Source organism: Pezoporus wallicus, unplaced genomic scaffold (genome assembly GCF_028554395.1).
Source record: "Pezoporus wallicus isolate ANWC-B61680 ecotype Strahan unplaced genomic scaffold, APGP_CSIRO_Pwel_v1 contig_3952, whole genome shotgun sequence".
Taxonomy (NCBI): Eukaryota; Metazoa; Chordata; class Aves; order Psittaciformes; family Psittacidae; genus Pezoporus; species Pezoporus wallicus.
In genome coordinates this window covers 9614558-9638568 of record NW_026635034.1, presented here as the reverse complement: position 1 = coordinate 9638568, position 24011 = coordinate 9614558, and the positions used below count along the sequence as shown (strand labels likewise).

Sequence of the window (24011 nt, the reverse complement as noted above, 5' to 3'; positions counted from 1 at the left end):
TTACTTCAACACAGCTTCATCAAGATGAACCCACATGTACAGAACAGCTCAACTTGGCTCCTCATAATGGTCTCCTTTCATATACCATAGCTTCTCTGAAATTGACCTTTTAAGAGAAACGAAACACACCAATAACAAATAAACATTGCATTTCTCCTCCTCACTACGTTAACTCACTAGAACTTAGCGTTTATGAGAAGAAATACCTGAAGCTGAGAAACTCAAGCCCCCAACGATGCGCAGCCCTCACGCCATGAGGCACACAACTCACCCTTTACCGCCCTCAAACCCGGAGCTGCTGAGAAAGAGCACCTGACCGGAGACGTGCAGAACCGACACCACCTGCAGCTGCCCCTACGGCCGCAGAAATACTCTTCTCTCCGTACTTAAAGCAGGGCGGACACCTAAGAAGTTTCTTGTACCTCATTACGGAGCAAGGAGTACTCTGTCGAGCAGGCCGGCCCCCCACCACGGGTCTCCTGAGCCGCAAGGGAGCGGGGAGGAGCAGGTGGGTGAGCAGGGCGGCAGCAGCCCAGGCACCACCTCACAGGTTGCTACTTTAGCCCTTGTTTCCTCTCGCTTTCCGTTCTGAACCGCCGGAGCAGAAAGCGGCCCCCGGAGCAGACCCTCTCCGTGGGCGCTGACGGGACCGTGGGCAGCTGCGGGCAGCACGCGCTGCCCTTGCTCCCGTCGCCGCGCAGAGGCCGAGGCTCGGCAGGCGCCTCGCGGCCGGGGCAGGGCAGGGCAGGGCTGGGCCGGGCTGGGTGTAGCCGCTCCCGAGCGGGATAAAACCTGTGCCGCTGCGCTCCATTTCCTCTCTTCTCGGCGCTCTCGGTGCTGTTGGCCGGTCCTTAACCACTGGCGGTGCCTGCAGCCGCTGCAGGTAAGGGGTTGTGCCGCGGCCTCGCCGCTCAGCACGGTTCCTGTCAGCTGCCTTCCCCCGCCGGTCCTTCTCCCCGCCCGGTGCTGGTCTCCCTGGCCCGCCGGCAGCGGGGTCGCGCCTCAGTGCGGAGCCTCGGGCGGCTTTTTGGGACCTCACCTGCGCGTCCGGGCAGGGGTGTGTGGCCGCGAGGCTCCGCTACCTCGGGTGCCTTAGGAAAGCGACTGAGGGGTGGGCTTGGATTTTGTCTTGGCCGAGAGCAGTGGTAACATGGGGTACTGCAGAGCTTTTCCGCTGTGGTGAAGCCTTTTTGTTCTCTTCACTCGGGCCGATGTCGGCCAAGTTTCTGAGAGTTCCGTTTCGTACCCTGTACGTTTAGTATCAGCTGTATAGCTTCGTTATTTTTCAGGTTTGACCTGTGATGGTGGGTGTCTGAACTTCCCTTTCCAACATCATCTAGTGATACATACATATTACTATGCATATATTATGCATATACATATATTCCATCAGTTGTCTTGGAGTATACTTATTCAGTGGACTTCTTGGAGAAAGTAATATGAGGACATAGCAGAGTTCAAAATACTAGTTCACTGAAATGGGAAAATGCTTCTGTGTTACTTTAGTAATGCCTTTAGAGTAGGTGCAAAGCCTTAGAGTAGAGATAAATTTATATTTATTCTACAGCAGTTCTGTTTTCTCTTGAAAACAGTTAGAAATGTCTCTTGAGACTTGCTCAATGATGGAATTGCCCAGGGCTCACTTGGAGCCCTGTGGTGGTTCTGTCACAATCACTTTCCTAGTTACTGCTATGAACAGTAGTAATATTTTCTTAAAGTATCATGAGATTTAGCATATCAGATGTGCTGCTGGTAAAGAACTATGATGTTTTGGGAATGCGTTGCAGAAATGGCTTTCTGGTGAGCCAGTTCTGTGCAAAAGGTTTGTGTCAGGTGGTAGGATTGGTTACACAAGACCAGGTTTTTCTCATTAAAATTGTTTCAGTGTTAAAATTAGAACTTTATTGTAGTTACAACTGCAATCCATGCATTGCAATGCATTGAATCAGGTATGGACTTTGATTCTGCTTCATAATAGACAGTGTCTCTCTACTTAAGCAGATCTGTTTGTGTGCATATAATAAATCTTTCAAAGTTGTTTACACTAAGCAGGTGCATGCCCCATAGTGAAGAGCTCTGTGGAGAGGCCTGTTTGATAATCAAGAGTGTTCAAAGAACAAAATGGAAAAATAAGTTCTTGTTGTCAGTTTGGAAATCCTCATTATGATGCAATTAATTACACCAGTAGTTAGCAAATGTTACATCACTGTCCAAAACCCAAAGGCTGATGAAATGTTTCAGTTGTTTTATTTCCAGCGTCTGGTTCCAATTTATTTGTTATTTAAACATTCCTGAGTACAGTGTAGCTGAACCAAAAACATCACCTCTCTGATCAGTGGGGTTTTTTATCTTAAATGAGTTCAAGGTCACTTAAGGAAGACAAAAAGAGTGACGTAGAGCTTTGATGCATATTCACTGCCTCTTAGTTTGACGTTTTTGTAAGTTGGGTTTTTTTTATGTTTCATGTGTCTTGACTTTGCCAGATTTTATATCTTCTGTTGCAGTAGTGTAAGTAAGAATGAATTCTGCAGGATTAATTATGGCTAGTACTACAGATTCTGTGATGTTTAGTAAAAATGAAAGTTGATCAAAGTTCTTGTGGATTACATTAATGACTTGCATTTGTGGGAAGTCTTGACACAGGTCTAAAGTTTATTACTCTCTAGACTTTCCAAGTTATGTGGTCCATAAATTTGGAGTTTACACCCCCTTAGTACACCATCTTAGTACACCCTTTGATTCATGGGGGATGATTTTATGATCATTGACTCTTTTAAAGGGCATGATATGTGTCTGATCAAAAGATGATTTACAGTTAAGGAAAAATAAGGAGCTGTCTCTTCACAGGCATAAGGAAGCAGCACTTTCTCAAATGGAAAAACTTACATATATTAAGTTACCAAATTTTATAGAAAGTAAGGTGAAAACCTGTCTTTAAATCAGTAAGATTCAATTTTGTTGAAATCAAAACTTGCTTTCTGCAAAAACTGATGGCCCTTTTCTGTCATATGTACTTTCCTGTAAGAATTGCTGGGTGAATTTCTTAAGACCTGATTAAAGCTCTGCTTCAGTAAGACATTTCACAATTTGAATATAACTCCACAGAAGATGACTTAGTGATGTTGTTTGTATGCTTATGGATTTGGAAGTGGCAAATAATTCATATATATATAGTTCTCTATAGTGCTTAAGCAGCACCTTGTTTGTGCAGAGACCTATGTTTGTACTTCATAAAGCAGTCAGACATAAAATTTCAGACAGTAAAAACAAGCGTGTTTTCTTTTTCTTTAATGTGTTTGTTCTTTCTTTAAAGACATCTTTTATGGCTCCAAGCACTTGTTATACTTTTTCCACATGAACTTCAAATATATGCAGTATCCTTGACATATGTGACCTAAAACCGTGTTAGCTAGCTCACATGTATCAATTTTTAACATGTTCAAGCAGCTGTTATATCGTTGTTGCAGAAGCCTTTAATAACAGTGGAAAAAAAGTAGGAATTTCTAGTTTTTCACACATCTTTTATTTTTTTTGCTTAGCAAAAGAGCATCTCATGACACTTTTCTAGCAAGCTTAAAATAATGAACAGTTAATGGGGTAAAATGATAACTTCAAGGAGGTGAAGATTTATTCTACTGTACCTTAGGACTGCGCAAAGCACAAGTGTGCTGAGTCTTCACTGTCCTGTTTTCCAGCTTAGGTGCAACATAAACTATTTTAATTAATATTGTGTCACCAAAAGGTTTTGAGATGGCCAATTGAATTCTGCCAAGATAGAGTCTTTTGATGAAAACATATCTTTATTGATTGTAGGAGAAGAAAATCATTCTTAAAATGAAATCCAGAGAAAAATCATATCCCTCAGAGAAAATTTCTGAGTGGCAGGCTGAGATTAACATCATAAAATTGAATTTGTGCTGCAAACCTTTGATGTAATCAGCAGCTGGGAGATGGTGTTGCCCTTACTGTGCTCTTTCTGATTGTGGTGAATTATTGTGTGGAATGAAATAAGTGTTTCTTGTGTCACTCGTTCAAGAAATACAAACAAGGTATTACTAGGTGGTTCTTGCTAGTTAAAATGGGTTGTATTGATTCCTGGTCCCAGCCTCTTGCTCCCTTGGACTGCAGTACATTCACACCCCAAGAGGGATCTGGATGTCACTCAGCAGTGAGTCCTTGGGCAGGTTAGGCTGCAGCCCTGACATGTCTCCAGGGATGTCCCATGAACTTACTGGTACCATAGTGGTAGGCAAGCAGGCAGGGAGTGTCTCAGGGTAGAGCTGCAAAAAAGGAGCTAGAATGGAAAAAGGTGTGGAGTACTGAGGGTTCTGGCAGGATGTATTAAAACACAAGCAAGTGAGCCATAGGATGCAAGTGTTGGTAGAAGTATTTTACTTCTTGCCTGCTATCTGGTTAGGTATGTTAACAAAAAAAATTGAAATACAGAAATATTTTTGCTGCTCTACCTACAGAGAGCAGACTCTACATCTTAAAGGAGCCAATTGTTAGTTCCCTTGTGTGATGTGCTAAATGCAACCTAGCTTTTAATTACCTTTTAAAAATATCTTAACCTATGTTTTACTTTTTCCTATTAATTATTTCAAATGTCTTTTACCTTTGTCTTGTCTTGCAGTCTTCAATACGGTTTCTGTGGTCATCATTCTCTCCTCACTTACCTAGCCTCATATACCTTTTACCTTTTCCTGAATTGCACATCCTGCCATCTGCCCTGTAGCCCTATATCTCCATTCTATTTCAATTTCTCTGTTAAGAATCTTTCTCAGCATTAATCTTTTCTAATTTATTCCACTGCTTACACTTATACAAATGTGTGCCTACTCTGCTGCTTCACAAATTGCAAAGTATTGTTGACCTGTATTTTCAGATTCATGGATGCAATGGATTTCTGAATAGCAACTTATATAAACAGTAGATCTGTGACCCGCTTCAGGAGCGTGGCTGTGGTACATCTGCAGGCTTACAAAGACAGCAGTTTGTCACTTCTCTGTCTTCAGATTTTGTACTTTAGATACTTCTATCAAGTATTTTGTAAATGCAATATATTATTTATGCCTCTTAGATGGATTTGCTATATATTGTGAACAATGGGTGAATTATTTTAGTTAGGGAAAGATATCTGATAATCAGCAAAAATATAGTATGTTATCTTTAAGGAAAGCGCAACATCTACATCATAAAGTTGAGAAAGTTATGAAAGCAGTAAACATTAGTAGACTGCAAGTCAAAGCTATTTTAGGGAACTAATTAGCTTTTTACTAACAGTACAAAAATACTGATAAAACCTGTACTTTCTTATATAGGTGGTAAGAGCAAGTGTGTCAGATAAAGCCAAAGAATAGACAGGAATAGGAGAATGAAATTGGTTACAAGCAAATGTACCTTTTGAATTTGTTATGAAAACCTACTAAGCTCTGCCTAAAATTTAGTTTGTACACTTTAGTTTGTCACTACAGTGATGAATCTAAAAAGGGATGTGTGTGGAGGAAACTTCTTATTTTACTTAGCCATTAAGAACATTGAAACCTGGACCAATACAGTTTTGCTAGACTGAGAAGACACATGCTGTTCTCCTAAAGCTGTCAATAATTGTTTTAATCGCTTTGGCCCATCTATCTTTTTGTTGGTGTGCTTTTGTTTTAATTATTTGCATTTTTAATCCAATGCACACAGTTAAATGCCGCTAATCTCTTAATATTTTCAGGACTGTAAGCCAATTTCTGCATCTCTTGTGCCCACACTGATTGCCACACATTGACCTGGACAAACTGATCTTGAGAAAACTCGTATTGAAGCATGAAATAAGTATGAACATAAACTCAGAAAAGTTTTTTTGGCCGGTTGACTGTTGCCTGTAGAGTGACTTTTTGTCTTATGAAGTCTCTTCTACTATAAATGAACTATAAATTCCAGTTTGGTAGCTTCTGTTATGGACTGTAGCTAAGAGGAGGAGGTTTTTGTCACAGCCAGTGCTTTATGATGTGAACTGTTTGAGGTTAAGCTTCTGGGAAGTTCAGTTCCTAGTTTTAAGAACATTTATGTATGTGAGAACTGGTGTATTCTTAATTCATTCAAAAATCAGGGTATTTTCTCTATCCATAAATGTGACCAGTCCCAGTCAAAACAGTTGAGTGATGAGGAAAACCCCTTGCATTACTATGTGCTTAGAAGGGCATTCAAGGTCAGACCTCCTGCGCTCTGGCCCCTTTAAAATACCTCACGGCCTCTGTAGAATAAAAGGTGGTATACTCGGCCTTCTGAATGAAAATTTAACACTGCAAATGGTCCAAAGTTGCTGAAGTAGTACAGCCAAAGTCCATGAAGCAGTGCAAACTGGAATAATTTTCCAAGGTAAGAAATTTTGTGGTGTGACTGCAGAACTAGAGACAGGATGGCACACGTTAGCGGTGGGGTGAATTGGTATGGGTTTAACTCGGAATAGGGTTTTTGTTTTCAGTCATGAGTTTTTAGCAGTGTAATCGTAAGGGCAGCTCAAAAAGAAGTTTGTTAGGTTTGAAGCAGAGAGAAATGGGGAGCAGGACTGAGGAACTGGATTTGAAGTTGAATGAGGGGTTAATACTGCAGATCAGACACGCTTGAGTGTGCAGAGCTGGAAGAATTTGCGCTGATAAGCAACATGGAGCTCAGATACGCCTTGGGCAATATTTGACTTTGTGGAAACAGTTTTTACTTTTTTTTTTTTAAGGGAACAGTGTGATAAATATCAGTTGATTTTATTAAAAAGAGTTTGCTCTAGGTGCCATCAGTATTACTAAATAGCTTTGATAAAGGTAAGTATCATCAGACAAAATGTGGATATCTGCATGCAAGTGTGTGGTGTTTCTAGGAAAGTCAGGGTATTCTTAAAATCAAAACTTTAATGCAAAGTACTTGTGCATTGAAATCCCTTAGTCCAAAAGAGAAGTTAACAAGGGAGCAAGAGGAAAAAAGTTAAGGACTGTTATATTAACACGGAAGTTCACATACCTTCTGTTTTCTATTTCTAAGAATTAGACTGAAATGTATAGCCAATGTTTTAGTAGCATTTTTTAAATATGACACACATGGATATCTAAAATGTGTGCAAATAGATCATCTATACATTAGCAAATTCTACCAGTTTTAGTTTTTAACTTCTATTGGTTGGTTGAGTGCTGTTACTCATCACTTGCTCAGCAGTAGGCCTTCTGCTAAGAATATTGATCTTGAATCTATGCTGTTTTTACAAGAAAATGTAATTTATGAGTTCATATTCAGTGCAGTACAAATCTGAATTCTGCTGTCTTACAGCGTTTTACACTAATTGAACGCTCCCATGGCGCAAGTATAAATTACTACATGATATGCAAGGAAACAAGTTTGAAAGACTCAGGATTTAGCCTATCAAACTGTTAACTGGGCAACCACCATTTTGTAAGCTGTTTTGTAAGAAACTGAGTTTTCTTTGCCTAGCTGATACTTGAAAGCGTATCACTAGAGTTTGGCTAGAACAACTTTGATTTCAGGGCATAAACTGAAAGAGAAAAGGATGTCAGTGTTCACCAGTAAGCATAATATTTCATGTGACTAGAGATTTAAAAAATAACTTCTGTAAAAGTCAGATTTTAAAGCTGAGATCAATAACATGTCTCAGGATTTTGTGTGATACCCACAAAGAGCTTTAAAATGAAACTAAATGTGATTTAGCCTAATAAACTGCTGATTTCAGTTAATTTTCTCTTAGACCCTTCTTTCTCTGCCTTTGATGTTCTGGCTGAGGTTGTATGGCAGGACCTTGATAGTCTGCCATAGCAGTCTTCTCAGCCCTTTTTTTCAAGAGCTGAGCCTTTTGTCTTGTGTACTCGTCAGAAAGCAAGACCATTCCTCCAGTTCTGTGTTACTTAAGGCTTTTAATAGGAATAACAGATACACTTCTTGTCTGTGTCCCTGCTTTTAGCTGCTACCATGCTAGATTTAGTGATAGTTTGTATTACAGGCTTTTTTAAAGCAAAGCTTAAAAGCTGCTTCTGTGCTCTCTTTCTGTCCTGTGGTCTTTTTGGAATTATCACAGGAACTGCTTTTCATGTCACTTCACATTGTTCCTAGATTACTTCCTTTGGCTGTCTATTATCTGCTGCCATGCATTTCCTGCCTCCTCTCATTTCAGCTTTACTGTCATGTCTCTTGTCTGATCCCTCCCAACTGTACTGTTCTGGCACCTGTTTTGTTTTAAATATATTTTTGCTAGGGATGTGCTAAGGACTCTGTTGTGTCCCCTTCAAGATAAATAGGAGCACACCTTCTCTGAAAGGTGTATTTTGGTTAGTGGGGGCTCTGAGGTGTCTATTAAATGGTATTATGCTGTTTAGATAACAAGTAGCTGACATACATACAATATTTTGAGAAGAGTAACTGCAGTATTTAAGTGACCCTAGGCAATGGTGCATCTGAAGGTCTTAACATTTGTTTCTTGTTCAGTCATGCCTGGGGATAACTTTGAGTTACACAAACATTTTCGTTGCTCATTGTCAGCTGTCTGTGTACTGGTGGTAGTTAAAACTGTTCTCAGTACAGTTCAAGAAAATCCTGTTTTCAGAGGACTCACTTATTGGGCACAAGTCAACTTCATACCCTCCCTCCCTGATGCTAGGAGCAGGTGACAACAATCTTCTGGCATTTTCTCCTGAAAACTGAATGGGAAGGGAGGTTCACAGAGATGCTTCAGAAACATTTGTGCAGGCTTTCTGGGAAAATGAAGGAGAGAATAGCTGTCACAGGATGCAGGGAATGACTACTGGAGGCTGTTGTATATTGCAGTTAATTTGGGAGCTTTGATACAGGTGACTTCTAGATATGGAAACTGCTTGGGCTAAGTTAGGCACTGCCACCTTAGTGTAAGGCTCCGATATAAAGATAAAAAGATAAAGATAAAAAGATAAAGATGTGCTAAAGATATTGCTCATCTGTGTCTGTTTTTAGCAGTCCATCCTTTCACCTAAGCTGACCCAAAGGAGACATACTTGTTGGATGTTGTAAGGTCCCCTGAAAAGTCTAAACAGGACAAATATGATTTTTAAGTGCCAAATTATTTATGGGCAGGTACTTACTGTTTTTTTTTGTTTTTCATTTTGAAGTTATCATTGGAAATACTCTAGGAAAATGCTTGAGGCTCATGAACATGGGAATTTGAGCAGTAAACAATGTGATAGAAGGCTTGTGAGGTGACTGAGAACGCAGTTTTCTCAGGGCTTTTGTTTGAAGCAAGGCAAGTACAGAATCCAGCTAACAAGTAGAGCTGCTTTTAAAAGGAACACACATGAAGTCTAAAAGCAAGCAAAGCAGGATTTTTTATTTTTTTTTTTTAATAAGAAGGATTTTAGGATGTTTTATAAGTACTGTGTTTTGAACATATACTGAAATAGTTTCCTGGAAATGCAGTTCATAAGAATCTGTATTGAATTAACTAATGACCAGTATCATTTTGGACAATTCTATTATATTTTTGCCGTAGTGGCTGAAATCTATTATATGGTGTTTAGTTTTTCTTTTTGTTTGGTTGTTTGTTGGGTTTTGTTGTTGCTTTTTTTTTTTCCCCTACAAGAGGCTTGTGAATTGAGCAGCAGAAAGAGTCTGTTCTCCCTGTTCCTCAGCTTGCAACTCTGCCTCCACCTGTCTTCTGTGGCTTTTCTCTAGGAGATTCTATTGAAGGGTGAGGGAATAGTGCTTTGCTGCCCTGGGCCTCACTTTTTTTTCCTCTTCGTCCCTGACCCACCACCTGTTCCTCCATGCCTATTACTTCTTTCTTTTGCCTTATCCTTATAGGAACTGCAGACTCTTTAGTGACACCCTGTTCCTGTGCCATGTCCATGCTCTGGTAGTTAGCTGCTAAGAATAGCAGCACTGCTGGTTGTGGGCAATAGGGAAGACATGGTACATATTCCACCCACCAAAATTAAGAAGATGATGACTGTGACGTGAGCCCATCAGAGTTAAGCCAGGTTGTGTGGGATAGTACATGATTTCTGTTGCTGGTATTTCAGTATTGTGGTAGTACTAGTTCCTGGTAACTCTGGTCTTATTTAGGAATGCCTCAGTTTAAAATAGTGGTATGTCACTGCTTTGCATATATGTTATTAGCACATAGCTATCCTTAAAGTGTTTGTGTGATGCTTCAATGCCTGATTAACTCTTTTGCAGCAGTAAGTATTTTGTAGCTCCCCTTTTTTGGATGTTGATTGAATTGCATGAAGTTTTGGGCTGATTTTTTTTTTTCCCTTTCATTTCATGTTTCTTAATCATTGTGACTTGTTTCTGTTTTCAGGTGCTGACTATGAAGGTATCAGTACAGGCTGTGGCAGTGTGGGGGAAAGTAGCTCCTTCTCATAGTATCACTGCTATTATGATTACAGATGACCAGCAGACTATAGTTACGGGAAGTCAAGAAGGGCAAATATGTTTCTGGGATCTTTCATCAGAATTAAAGGTTTGTGTCTGCTTTGCTACAGTCTGCCAAATAGACACAGTGGAGTTTTATCTTTTGTTAAGAATGGGATTATGCAGACTTGCACTTACTTAGATTAAGTTTTAAAGATAATGTGATATCTGTTGTAGGTAGTTCCTGAAGCAAAAACTGTTGAAATGCCTAAATAAGCAATCAGTTATTTGCAGACTTCAGAAAAAATTTCATGTATTATTGTGACCTGTGGATTATAATTTGAGATGGTGTATGATAACAAGTGAGTGATGACAACAAGTAAACATAGAAATGTCACCATTCCTATCTTGTAAAGCTTTTTTTAATTGGGTGCTGAGCATGGCTTGTCACTTAAGGAAAAAAGTATCTATTTATAAAACCAGAGCTTTCTATCAGGTTTAGCAATGGAAAAATTTGTAGAAAGACGGAACATGTAAGATGAAATATGCATTTGCAGTGTAGTTAAGATGCAAAGCCCCTAGCATATCATTGGTATTGCTTTGCTTATTTTATATTTATTTTCCTGATAATGTAACAAAGTCAAAGCAAGTCCAGTTTTTTATTCTGTGTTCCTAGGACTACGGTTCTATTCTTTTTGCATTTGGCTGTCCCATTTGTGCTCACAAATATCCTGAAAATTTAGTTTGCACTTTTATGGGGCTACCTTTTTTTATTAAGATCCTTGCATTTGGGGAAGCTAATCAAAAGGATTATTAAACATGTTGTATGAAACCCACGCTTAAGAGCTTTGCTATACCAGTTGTCTCCTTCACTCTGCCACTTTTGCTGCATGTTGAAAGGTGACGGGCAGTGATATTCTGCCTATCACTTTTTTTACAGTACTTGATACTCCATGAATTCTTCCGGAAGTGAAGAACTTTACACAAACTGCATAATCTATTCGAATCATTGTGCATTCCAGAAATATGATTGAAAAACACAACAAAGCAGATTGAGAGTTACTCATAAATAATGACATCTCCAAGTAGTATTCTCTTGCTTTTATATCTCCTATGATTAAATTGAAAGTGTTATGTTAAACCATTGTATTATTCTCCTAGATTTCATCTAAAGAAATTCTCTTCGGCCATACTGCTTCTGTAACTTGTTTGGCCAAAGCAAGAGAGTTTGAGAAACAACCATATGTAGTAAGTGCTACTGAAAATGGGTAGGTAACTGAATATTCAATTATGCATTTCTTAAATGATGAAATGTATGGCAGGTGTAGGTCAGATTCTGCATTTGGCAGAAGGTTTTTGATACACTTCTGTGATATGGAAAGGTTATCAGCAACTTAGGATAATGATTGTGTTGTCTATATACAATAGTTAAGTAAGAGCTCATCTCTTGAATGACAAAAGGGTTTGGCAGATTCAGGTATCCAGTCAGTAGTCAGGAAAATGAATCATTCAGAGAGTTAGCTAGGCCCCATTCAAATGGCGAATAATGGGCTATTGGAAGGAAGCAGCAGATTCAGAAGCATTTTAATATTGTGGTGCTTTTTTCTGTTCCTTCCCAAGTTCACTCTTAAGAACTCAATAAGTAAAAGAGGTTAATGTACTCTGATCCAGGTTGTGTTTGCTCATTGAGTACATATAGAAGCATATAAACAACTGCCCTTGAATAAAAGGCGTATATATTACTTGTCTTTGCTCACAGTATCACAGTATCACAGTATGTTAGAGATTGGAAGGGACCTCGAAAGATCATCTAGTCCAATCCCCCTGCCGGAGCAGGAACACCTAGATAATGTTACACAGGAATGCGTCCAGGCGGGTTTTGAATGTCTCCAGGGAAGGAGACTCCACAACCTCCCTGGGCAGCCTGTTCCAGTGTTCCGTCACCCTCACTGAGAAGAAGTTTCTTCTCAAGTTTAAGTGGAACCTCTTGTGTTCCAGTTTGTACCCATTACCCCTTGTCCTATCATTGTTTGCCACTGAGTAGAGCCTGGCTCCGTCCTCGTGACACTCCCCCTTTATATATTTATAGACACTGATAAGGTCACCCCTCAGTCTCCTCTTCTCCAAACTATAGAGACCCAGCTCCCTCAGTCTTTCCTCATAAGGGAGATGTTCCACTCCCTTAATCATCTTTGTTGCCCTGCGCTGGACTCTCTCCAGCAGCTCCCTGTCCTTCTTGAACTGAGGGGCCCAGAACTGGACACAATACTCCAGATGGGGTCTCACCAGGGCAGAGTAGAGGGGAAGGAGGACCTCTCTCGACCTACTAACCACCGCCCTTCTAATACACCCCAGGATGCCATTGGCCATTGGCCTTCTTAGCCACAAGGGCACAGTGTTGGCTCATGGTCATCCTGTTGTCCACTAGTACCCCCAGGTCCCTCTCCCCTACACTGCTCTCTAACAGGTCATTCCCCAACCTATACTGGAACCTGGGGTTGTTCCTGCCCAGATGCAGGACTCTACACTTTCCCTTGTTATATTTCATCAAGTTACTCCCTGCCCAACTCTCCAGCCTATCCAGGTCTCGCTGGATGGCAGCACAGCCTTCTGGCGTATCAGCCACTCCTCCCAGCTTAGTGTCATCAGCAAACTTGCTGATAGTACACTCAATTCCCTCATCTAAATCATTGATGAATATATTAAATAATACCGGTCCCAGTACTGACCCTTGAGGCACTCCACTAGTTACAGGCCTCCAACTAGACTCAGCCCCATAGACTACAACTCTCTGGCTTCTCTCCTTCAGCCAGTTCGCAGTCCACCTCACTACCTGATCATCCAGTCCACACTTCCTCATTTTAGCCGCGAGGATGCTGTGGGAGACTGTGTCAAATGCTTTGCTGAGGTCAAGGTAGACCACATCCACCGCTCTGCCATCATCCATCCACCGTGTTATTTCCTCATAAAAGGCTAAGAGATTGGTCAAACATGATTTCCCCCTGGTGAAGCCATGTTGACTGCCCCTCATAACCTTCTTATCCTTGATATGCCTTAAGATGGTACCAAGGATAAGGTGTTCCATCACTTTCCCAGGGATGGAGGTGAGGCTGACCGGTCTGTAGTTACCCGGGTCCTCCTTCTTGCCCTTTTTGAAGACTGGAGTGACATTTGCTTTCCTCCAGTCCTCAGGCACCTCTCCCGTTTCCCAAGACTTGGTAAAGATGATGGAGAGTGGTCTAGCAATGACTTCCGCCAGTTCCCTCAGCACCCGCGGGTGCATCCCATCTGGACCCATGGATTTATGGATGTCCAGATTGCTCAACTGGTCTCTAACCCATTCCTCATCGACTAAGGCAAACCGCTCCGTCGACCTGACTTCATCTAAGGTCTCAGGGGTACAGGGCTCTTCAGGACTGCCCGCAGCAGAGTAGACAGAGACAAAGAAGGCATTCAGTAACTCTGCCATCTCTTTATCTTCTGTCACCAGGGCACCCATCCCGTTCATCAGTGGGCCTACATTGCCTCTGGTGTTAGTTTTGTCTGCCATGTATTTAAAAAAGCTCTTTTTGCTGTCCTTGACCCTTCTTGCCAGGTTTAATTCTAAGGATGCCTTAGTCCTCCTAGCTGCCTTCCTACATCCTCTAGCAGCAGTCTTATATTCCTCCCAAGTGGCCAGCCCCTCCTTCCATGACCTGTAAACTCTCCTCTTCCACTTGAGCATACCCAGCAATTCCCTGTTTAGCCACGCAGGTCTCTTGGCCCTCTTCCTTGACTTCCTACGTGTCGGGATGCTCCGATCTTGAGCACGGAAAAAGCAGTCCTTGAATGTCAACCAACTATCTTGGGCCCCTTTACCTTCAAGCAGCCTTGCCCATGGGATTTCCCCTAGCAATTGCTTGAAAAGGCCAAAGTTTGCCCTGCTAAAGTCCAGGGTTGCAATTCTACTTGGTATTCTACTAGTCCTGCCACACAAGATCCTGAACTCCACCATCTCGTGGTCGCTGCAACCAAGGCAGCCCTCAACCCTTACTGCTTCGACCAGATCCTCCTTGTTAGTGAGGATGAGATCCAGCAGCGCTCCTCTCCTGGTTGGCTCATCCACCATTTGCAGGAGGAAGTTAATCTGACTTGCTGTTTTGGAGTATATCTTTTTGAGAGACTGATCTTGCAGCTTTTCTCCTGTGTTTATTGTGACTGGCTCATCATGTCAGGCAAAAAAAATTATGCAGTTCTGCTAGGTTAGCATGCAAGACTTTTTTCCCTCTCTGAATATTTGGTAATCTTTTCAGCTGGGTTTTGTAGCCCATCTGCTCAGGGTTACAGCTGCTGAAAGTAGTTAGAGCTAGCTTCTTACCTCCTTAAGGGCTTTCCTCAAAAAAATTCTGTCTGGCTGCTTAATGATGTTCTCCTCTCACTTTGGGTCCCTCTTTTCCAATTAACAACTCTGTTAAAACCTCTTCAGGTGAAGAGTTCCTGTCAGTTGCCCTTCTTCAAGCTATACCTTTTTAGCATCTTAAGGCTACTACTTTCTCACTGAGGAGCTTATACTTTCCAGCTGCTAGGTTCTTGGCCTGATTCTCTCAATCATAAGTATACAAGGAAGGGATAACTTAAGCAGACTGATTCAGGCTTCTTAATCTTCTGAGGTTAGACTGTCCCACTGGGCAGATAGTGGTAAACAGTTCTGGTTATGTGCAGAAAGGAGGGTGAGAAGTCTATAAAACTAGTTTTGTACTGGCCTACTTCAATTCTACTCAAGGGCTCAGAGGTAAAACTGTTTTTCATCTTAATTGTGAAGTTCTGTTACTGTAGTACTGTTTCCAGATCATACTGTGAGAAAAGATACTGTATTTCCAAAAAGCTCTGGTGAAAAGGGTGAAGAAACAAATGAAATTTTTTGCTATGGATATACCACACAGAGATGTTCACTTCCAAAAGGTTCTGCCTCTGAAGGGATCATCAGGCTTCCTTGGAATGCGTGTATGTAGGACTGGACAGTCTTCTGGCCTCTTTAAGTGTTCACTTTTACCAAATTACTGCTGACTTTTCAGCTGTAGTACATAAGGGCAAAGCATCCATCACTGATCCCTGGAAGGCTGTGATGTGAAGTTGAGATAATTACAAATAGGGAGCCTTGTCTTCAGGAGAGGCAGGGTTTGTTGAACAGCATTTTCTGGCTTGTGAATCATAGAATAGTTAGGGTTGGAAAGCACCTTAAGATCATCTAGTTCCAACCCCCCTTCCATCAGCAGGGACATCTCACACTAAATCATGTCACCAAGGCTCTGTCCAACCTGGCCTTGAATCATTCACTTCTGCCATTTTCAAGCTTACATTCCCTTGTATTGAGAGTGGAAGAAACTGTATTAAAGATGATGTTCTCCCACCATCCCATTTCAAAATCTCAAGTGTTTGTATAACTGTCTTGTCCCAGAAGGATGAGTACTGAACAGTATTTCTGTAGTTTTTATATGGATATCTATAAATCAATTCATTGTGATTCAGAAGGTCTCACTTTGCAGTTAGGTCTCACTATGCATTTAGCATATGCTGTAGGACAGCTTTATCAACATATGGTATCACTCATTCCTTGTTAGTACAACATACATTCCTTAGAGTGCAAAATGCAAAATTTATATTCTGGTCTCATTTGTGCACGTTTGCATGTATATATCACAGTAATATAGCTAAAGCAATAAATGTAATTGTTCTGATGAGAAATTCACTACCTTAGTCTTTAATAAGGAGCATAAGCATTCTGTTTAAATTACGAATTTTGGTCTACTGAAGCTGATGTTGCATTATGCATTATGATGATGCTACATAGATTTTACTGCTTTTGCTCAGTTGAAAACTGTAAGTTAATATTTTTAGATTATCATAAAATGCGAAAGTGTGTGGATTAAAATGTAAAACACTAAGTGGAATTTCTAATACAATAAAATCTTTTCCCTGATGTGTTCTTTAAGTCCTCATGCATAGAATGTAATTTCAGAAATCACAAAATTATTTTCAACTGTGGAAATAATGCTTGGTGTCCAAGTAAAATCTAAAAGCATCGAAGTTTAACATGGCTGAACTATGACAACGTAACTCATGTAACCTTATTTACAACATTTAATTTGACTGGTTCCGTTGTACTCAGTCCCACAGCGCATTGAATAATGTCTAGAATGAGGAAGCCTGGCTGATTTGTCTCTTTTCAAACATTAATGTAACTAAGTATAGCTAGAATGTTGCACAGCCATTTAGCTTGTCGAGCCGCAATGCTGCTGTGCCGTTAACAGATTTCAGGAATAGCCTCATGGTGGCACTGTTTCTTTTTAACAGAAGTTGCGGCTCCTCTCCGGAGCTGAAGTCTGATGCTGCAGAAGATGCATTATGTCTTTCAAGACGTGTGGTTTAAGTCCAGTGAAATGAATCATTTTCAGGAGGATATAGTTCCAACGACAGATAGTTACAGTGACATGTTGACGAGCTGTAATGGCAGTATACCTACAATTTGTTGTAGACTAGAGTTGGCCTTAAAGTCAGGTTTGTTGCAAGGCAGCAGGGTGTAATTACCAAAACAAAGACAGATACTGTATGTCATCTCCTAATAATGACTACAACATTTTCTTACCCAGTAATCTGTAACAAAAAGCCACATAACGGACCAGACTGCACTTAAGTACAGCACGAAAGAACAACATGGTGGCACAAAATTATTCCAGCCAATTGAGTAGAAATGACAGAGAATAATATGAAGTTATCTTTGGCAGGGAGATGTGTGTTTGGAATGTCACTAGTGGACAGTGCATTGAGAACGCAAAGCTTCCTTATAGGCATACAGCAATCCATGTAAGTACAGCAACTTTTCATAGACTCTCTGTTCATTACAAGAACAGTTTCGCTTAATAAATGTGGTATTTTTCAGAAACATACAATTTTAAATGTATAGCTCATAACATATTTAATAGGAGAAAATTTTTGTAATGTAAGTAGGTTTGTATCTGTTATCTTTCCTTTTTTGGCTTCCTCCTAAGGAAAGAGCTCAGACTTCTACGTTCCTCTGAACTCCTTAAATCAAACTGATTCTTTTTAAGCTTCAAATGTTTGGAATGCAATATCAATTATCTTAGTGTAAAGTTTGGGCATTGGGTAGCAAAGTGAAAGTGTCTTAATCTTTACTCTTGTCCCCTGTTCAAATTGCATTGAAACTTCAAATGTTATGTTAGATTTTGATGGCATATTTTAGAAGTACAAGCAATTTAGCCAAACATTGTGAGACAGTATGCTGAAATGTTATTTTTAAAAGTTTGCAAAGTTTTGATGGCTAACTGCTGACTTCCAAAAGACTGCTCTGCCCCACTTCTGAAAATACACTTTCATTCATTGTAGAACTTGAGACAGGACCCTTATTTTCAGAGGCCAAATTGCTTTGAATGTTACTTCACTTAATTTCAAGTGTGTGCTTTGAACTGTATCCAGGTACACTAAGTATCTAGATGTTGGACTGTTGAGGCTGTGTTTGAAATACACGTGTATGGTTAAGGAGCCCAGCATGTATGGATTTGATTCAGAGAGATGGCTTATTTCTGGATGTATTAGTAGAAGAGCAGCTCAGGGCTTCTGGGTTACTTAAGATGCTGGCTGTCTTCAGTGGGGAAATCTAGGGTAGAACTAAGCCTCCAAATGGTGGAAATCTGAGACCTTAAGTGATGTAGACTTTGGCCAAATTCAGAATGGAAATCTTTTAAAGTTTCAAGAAGAAACTTTTTCATGACACTCTTTTGGTTGACATGGTGAATTCGAACATAGTTGTTAACGATCAAGGGGAAGGAAACAGTTTTGGCAAATTAACAAATAAAAGTTTTATAAAAAATAATTTATTAATGTATTTTCACATATAGATGTGTGTATAAATATAAATTAAGAGAATTTATTCTTCAATAATTTTTCTGTATATGTTTAAGCTTATATAATCTTTTTACATGTATGTATACACACACATAAAATATGTCAATTATAATAGAGGTGTGGTATGATCTGCTTTGTGGTATTGCTTAATTAGATTTCAATAGTTAAAGTTATGGCAGAGTTCCGCTTCAAACTGGGCAGACCTGGCCTGGGTGATTATCTGACAATCTCTGCATTTTTGTGGAGATTAGAGGCAGAATCTTCATTCTTACCTTTCAAGTAGGAGTAGCAAATAATTTTAGAAAACTGTTACTGCTCTGTTAGTTCTGAGCTAAACTTAATTTTGGCTAGATAAAGATTTTAGCTCTGTAACTTAGGGAGGATGGCTAAAGAAAAATAGGAACACCTAACAAGAAAACTCTTAGGAAAAGGTATAGATGTTTCTAGGAGGGGAAACTATTTTTAAAATGCAACCTTCAGACATTTATAATGGATTTTGCTGGTTTGTGGTTTTTTTTTTTTTTGGGGGGGGGGGGTGTGTTTCTTGTGAGTTGCTTTTATAAGATTTTTTTTTTTGCTGCTATTCCATGGGAAAAGGTTGCCTGTGGCATAATAGCAACTGAAAGAGTACAGTTTCCTACATAATGTTGTTGTTTGGGAGGCTTAGTGCACACAGATTTTGATAGCATCACTGTTTCAAATTGTTGCTTTATTTTTTGTTGGTGTTTTAGTAGGTTTTAATTAAGCAGCCTATCTGGTTTAGTAGGTTGGTTTTATTTGGTGTAGATGATTCAGCTATAAATGGCAGATGTCAAGCAGTGCAAACTGAATATTTGCTATTTGAAATGAAGTTTAACACCAGGGTCAACTCTTAACCGTTTTGGATCTTAATCAGTGTGAGATTTTCTCAGAGGACTAACTGACAATACAAATATTCCAGTTCAAGCCTAATTTAAGAGGAACAGTAATTACAAGTTGTTCCTACTGCTAAGCACCTCTGCCTCTGGTCATTCGTAATATCTGTGATAGTACTTATCCTATTCCCAGTTATTTATGCTGCTTTTGTTTTCAGACTTCAATTACTTAACTGATAAACCAAGAATTATTTTTTTTTAAGCAGAACATGAATGTACAGAGAACTTTTAGTAAACTAGGCACAGTGTCGTGCATCTTTCTGATGTTTTCCTCTGACTACATAGTTGCTCCCTTTAAGTATAGTATTGACTTTAATTTCCATTTGAGGTGGCTGCTTAGGCATTTATAGCAATTATGTGTGCAAATATGGATAGATATTACATAAAATGCAAACATACAAAGCACCTGGTAGAAAAGGAGTCTTCATAGTTGGTTTGCACTGCTGTCATCTGTTCCTTGGCACTTTATGTGTCTCTTCCTTTTCTTTGTGATTGTTGAGAAAGAATGAATCTTAACACTAAGGTACTTAATGTCAAGATGAATAATATCTTGTGAAATAGAAATTCTTCCTAGAAAATAATGGAAAATTCGTTATGACAAAAATATTTATGAATCTTCTGCATTTTAACTTGATTTTTTTCATCTTTATGTCTTTAACTAGAGCTTTATCAAATATTTGCCTCAGAAACAAATCCCAAACTGTTTAGCAGTATATAATGCAAAGTAGCAGCTTGATTTCTTCTAAAAATCCTAATATTTAAGATCTGCTTTCAGTCCAAAGCATCTCTTACATTATAATGATTTAGTATAGGCTTACAGCTGAATATGTGAAATGCTTGTGTCGATAGGAAAATTTTATATGGTCTCACATATGCAGTAGATTTTTAGTAAACGCTTCAAGTGTTGATTATAATTCAAAGTATGACATGCTTAACTGGAAAAATATGTGCACATTTGTAGTTCTGTATGCTGATTCTCTTCTTTCCACTTGTACAGTATTACCATTGCTCATTCCGAATGACAGGTGAAGGCTGGCTTCTTTGTTGTGGAGAATATCAAGATGTTCTTATTATTGATGCTAAGAGTTTGGATGTTCTTCACACTTTATCATCATCTCAGTCTTCTGACTGGGTAAATTGTATGTGTATTGTACACTCTGCAAGAATTCAAGGTATGTGTTCTAGATGTATTTGTGATAAAATGTCTGTATAGCTAGAACAAACCTACCTGATTTAATATCCAATCATGTTTTACAAAGCCGTTATGTACATGTTAATATTTCATTGACAGCACCTAAGAAGGTGGTTTTAATACTCCTAATATTGGTTATGTTTTATTTAATGTTTCTCAAAGAGAAAAACAAGCAGCCTCTACACTGCTTATAAGCAACTCATTTCTTGGTTTTATGTACAAATTAATTGTGTAATATCAGGAAAATAAAGTATGCAGACCCACTATTCTTTGTCTTCTATTAAAATATATCTGATTGGACAAAATAAATATTCATTCTTTGCTTGCATGTCCTGTGTTTTTATTACCATTGGTTATTTTTGTGGAAATATTTCATCTAAAGTGTCCTGTAGAATCCATGTTTTAGAGCAGTATGAAACATCAGTGTCTATGCCAAGGTTTTCTTTTAGTATTAGACACTGCTTGAACTTGGTTCCATGTTGACTATCTCACTGTTACTTCTTCACAGAAGACTCACTGGTTGCAGTGTCTATAACTGGAACTCTTAAAGTGTGGGACCTATCTTCATCTTTGAATAGCATACAGGTCAGTTTGTATGAGGTGTAAAACAGCAATATGAAAACATAGTAGTAATCTCAAGTTAAGAGTGCCTTGAAGCAGAAGATAAATTAGAATTTTCTGGATATGTATTAAACAGAATTAGATGATTTTTATAACAATTCTGAAAACACACCCTTGCATTTTTAAAATTAGTTGGGCTCTTGGACAGCTTTTGCCTTGACAACTGCAGTCTTTTGCCCAAGCTTCTTGTCTTTCCATATTCCACAATGCTGAAGTTGTAATGCTTTCCTGCTGTCTTGATGTCATTCCTTTTTCTGAACCCCTTCACTCTGTCCTTTAAATTCAAAGCTCTTCAAAATTGGCCTTAGTACTCCCTCTTCACCCTCCTTGCTTTTTTCAGAATGGTCTTTTAGACTTTGTTTTCCTCTGTCTGCATTTGACAATGCTGTCTTCACTTGGAAAAGACTCTTGCTGTGTCAAGTGCCCTATTTCTCCATCTTCAAACTCAGTTATTCTTTTCTGTGTTAATATTCTCAGCAGCTGTCACTTGACATGCGCACGTTAGAATTGGAATACAATGTTTTGTGTTTGAATTAGACCCAGAGCTATATGCACAAAGGGACTTCACTATTACAGTGAAGCACTATGAATCATCAACAGAAATGGTGAGATGTCAACAGTCTTCTCTGAGCATCCATAATAAATTACTGCCTTGCTTGACAAACTGAAGAGCATGCCACAGCACTACTTGTTAATGGGTAGAATTGAGCTTCTCAGACTCTGACAAGTTTGATACCATAGTAGTGGTTTTGTGATGCATTTTTGGTTTACCTGCAAAGTTTCTGGAGGGCCTTCTAAACATTATTAGGGTAAAAAAATACTGTCACACTGTAGAAATTGAGGACCTTAACAATAGGTTACACACCAGAGATGCATATACGGTATGGTGCCATCCTTTTACTGTCTGGGACCTTCTTTCGTGAAGGGAGGGGTGCAGAGTTAGTAACAATCCAGCTATGTTATGTTTTAAAGTGCTGTATTTGAGTAAGTGTTGCTGTATTTACTTGGAGCTGTAAGGGGCAATAAGAATAGTTTGCAGTTTGGTAGCCATAATTCCATGACTAGCATACCTCTTTTTGAGAGATTTAAATACTGTTGATATTTTTTTGAAGCAGAAAACATTAGTTTTCAGTGATTTAATCTATAATTAATAAAAATTCAAATATAATTATTATCAAGACCGTGATGCTCAAAATTAAGTTAGTTTCAATGGTTTGTTTCTATCTTAAAAATTAAAGATCAAATACCTACAATAAATCTTATGGCTTTCTTCCTCTGTGCTGTAAAGGAGAGACAAAGTGTTTGTGAGAAGGAATCAAAATCTCTGGACTGTATAAATTGTCAAGCGGTACGGTTTTGTACATACACAGAGAGGCTCCTTCTTCTTGTGTCCTCCACATGCTGGCAGGTACATTATTGAGCATTATACTTTCTTTTAAATTTTATTAATAACTTTTAAAAGCTAATGTAATTTTTACATGCAGATACTTGTTTTTCTCAGCTTAAATTTTTCACTAATTGTCAGATATAATAGTGTCATCCCTTCTCTGCTATCATGACTGCCTGACTGAGATTGCTTATTGTTTTATTAATGTATGTCTGTTTTTGAAGTTCAACATTGGGTAGAAAGGGGATTACGTTATTAGTCAGTTTTAGAACACTGGGTATGTTACAGTCCTGTTCACAGTGCATTTCAAAAGGAGACAAAGGTGCACAAAAACTGTTGCAAGTATGACAGAAGTAATCACAGTCTGTGATTTCTCAGTGACCAGGGGCCTTTATTCCATCAGGAGCAATAGCCTGGATTCCACTAATAGATGCCAGCAAAACTAAATGCCCCAGAATGTATCTCTTTCTTATAGCTGTAAGAAAATAAATGCATTATGTAGTTGCTGAAATTGTTACTAGTTTATTTAAAATTTCAGTTAAACTGAACTTTATTTTAAAATTACTGTTTCTTTTTCCTAGATATAAAAAATAATCCTGAGCTATTAGTGCAACATCTGCCTGATCCAAACACCACTCCTGTTGGGGGGTGGGGAAATTCCCTGTGCACCTGCCTGAACTTTGAATAATACATTTGTAGGGCATCCTTGAGACTTCTCTTGGGATATTTAAAAAGTCTGTACTGAAGCATTTATAAAGAAATTCCATGTATACAGTGGATAGGGGTTTCATGGCAAAATCTGTGTAACATGCATTGCTTTCTGTTAATTTCTATAATGCTTTTTCCACAAGGGGTGCATGTTTCTTGTGCTATCTCCATTATGCATTTTAAGCTTAAGGTAATGTTATAGGTACATAAGTAATGCTGGATTTTCAACTTGTAGATTTCAATGAATTTACAGCTTTAAAAAATTATGATGATCTTACTCCTTAATTAGAAAGGTATGTAAGCATAGGAGAGATTCATATGTGTTTAGAGTGGTTCCTTAACCCACTTCTGTAGTAATGAAAATATAAAGCAGATTAACTAGAAATTACAGAATGAATAGAACTAAGCTATGAATAATTCATAGAAATCCTCGTTCCTCTCACTGCTGGAATAAATTAATGAAATGTGTCTATGACTACTTTCTCTATGAGGCCACTAGGAATGTGAACAAGCAGACAATATCCTAGATTGTCCTAGTCATTTCCTGTTTTATCTTAAAACGGGAAGGTCAGAGGAAGTAAATATATTGTAAGTTTTTACCAGCTCTAGAAATGGAAGAATTCATGCAAGCAAAGGGGATTATGTTCTTTGCTTTCAGCTAATTTGTGAAAAAGAAAAATCTGTTGCTCCCAAAGAAGAGAAGAAACTTTTAAGATGGGTGCTGTGATTATGCCAGCAGATCCTCTTTTCAAGAATATAGAAGCATTTATAGCTTCTATTAGTCTTCCATGTCATGTTTGTGCTAAATTCATTGCCTACTTCTCTATAAGAAATTAATAGTCCTGTAAATATTAATAAATGCAAGGCAAGGAAGTAAACCCAATCCAAAATCACCTACTATAACAGAAGGCTTTAA

General features: G+C 39.0%; 1 protein-coding gene across 4 annotated transcripts in view; it reads left to right on the top strand.

Annotated features, from left to right (window-relative positions):
- Positions 1–470: 470 nt before the first annotated feature.
- The window catches only part of WDR72 (WD repeat domain 72), a 115087-nt gene continuing 91546 nt past the window's right edge, over positions 471–24011 (top strand). Inside the window, exons 1-7 of one of the 4 annotated variants that reach the window (XM_057397794.1) lie at positions 471–508; positions 10319–10480; positions 11533–11639; positions 17136–17214; positions 20185–20359; positions 20891–20964; positions 22289–22408. In XM_057397794.1, coding sequence (XP_057253777.1) covers positions 10328–10480; positions 11533–11639; positions 17136–17214; positions 20185–20359; positions 20891–20964; positions 22289–22408 — 708 coding nt within the window. In that variant the 5' untranslated portion in view covers positions 471–508; positions 10319–10327. Of the gene's footprint in view, positions 509–990; positions 1112–10318; positions 10481–11532; positions 11640–17135; positions 17215–20184; positions 20360–20887; positions 20965–22288; positions 22409–24011 lie in introns of those variants that run through there. The other 3 variants (XM_057397777.1, XM_057397785.1, XM_057397803.1) reach the window with 3 other exon arrangements.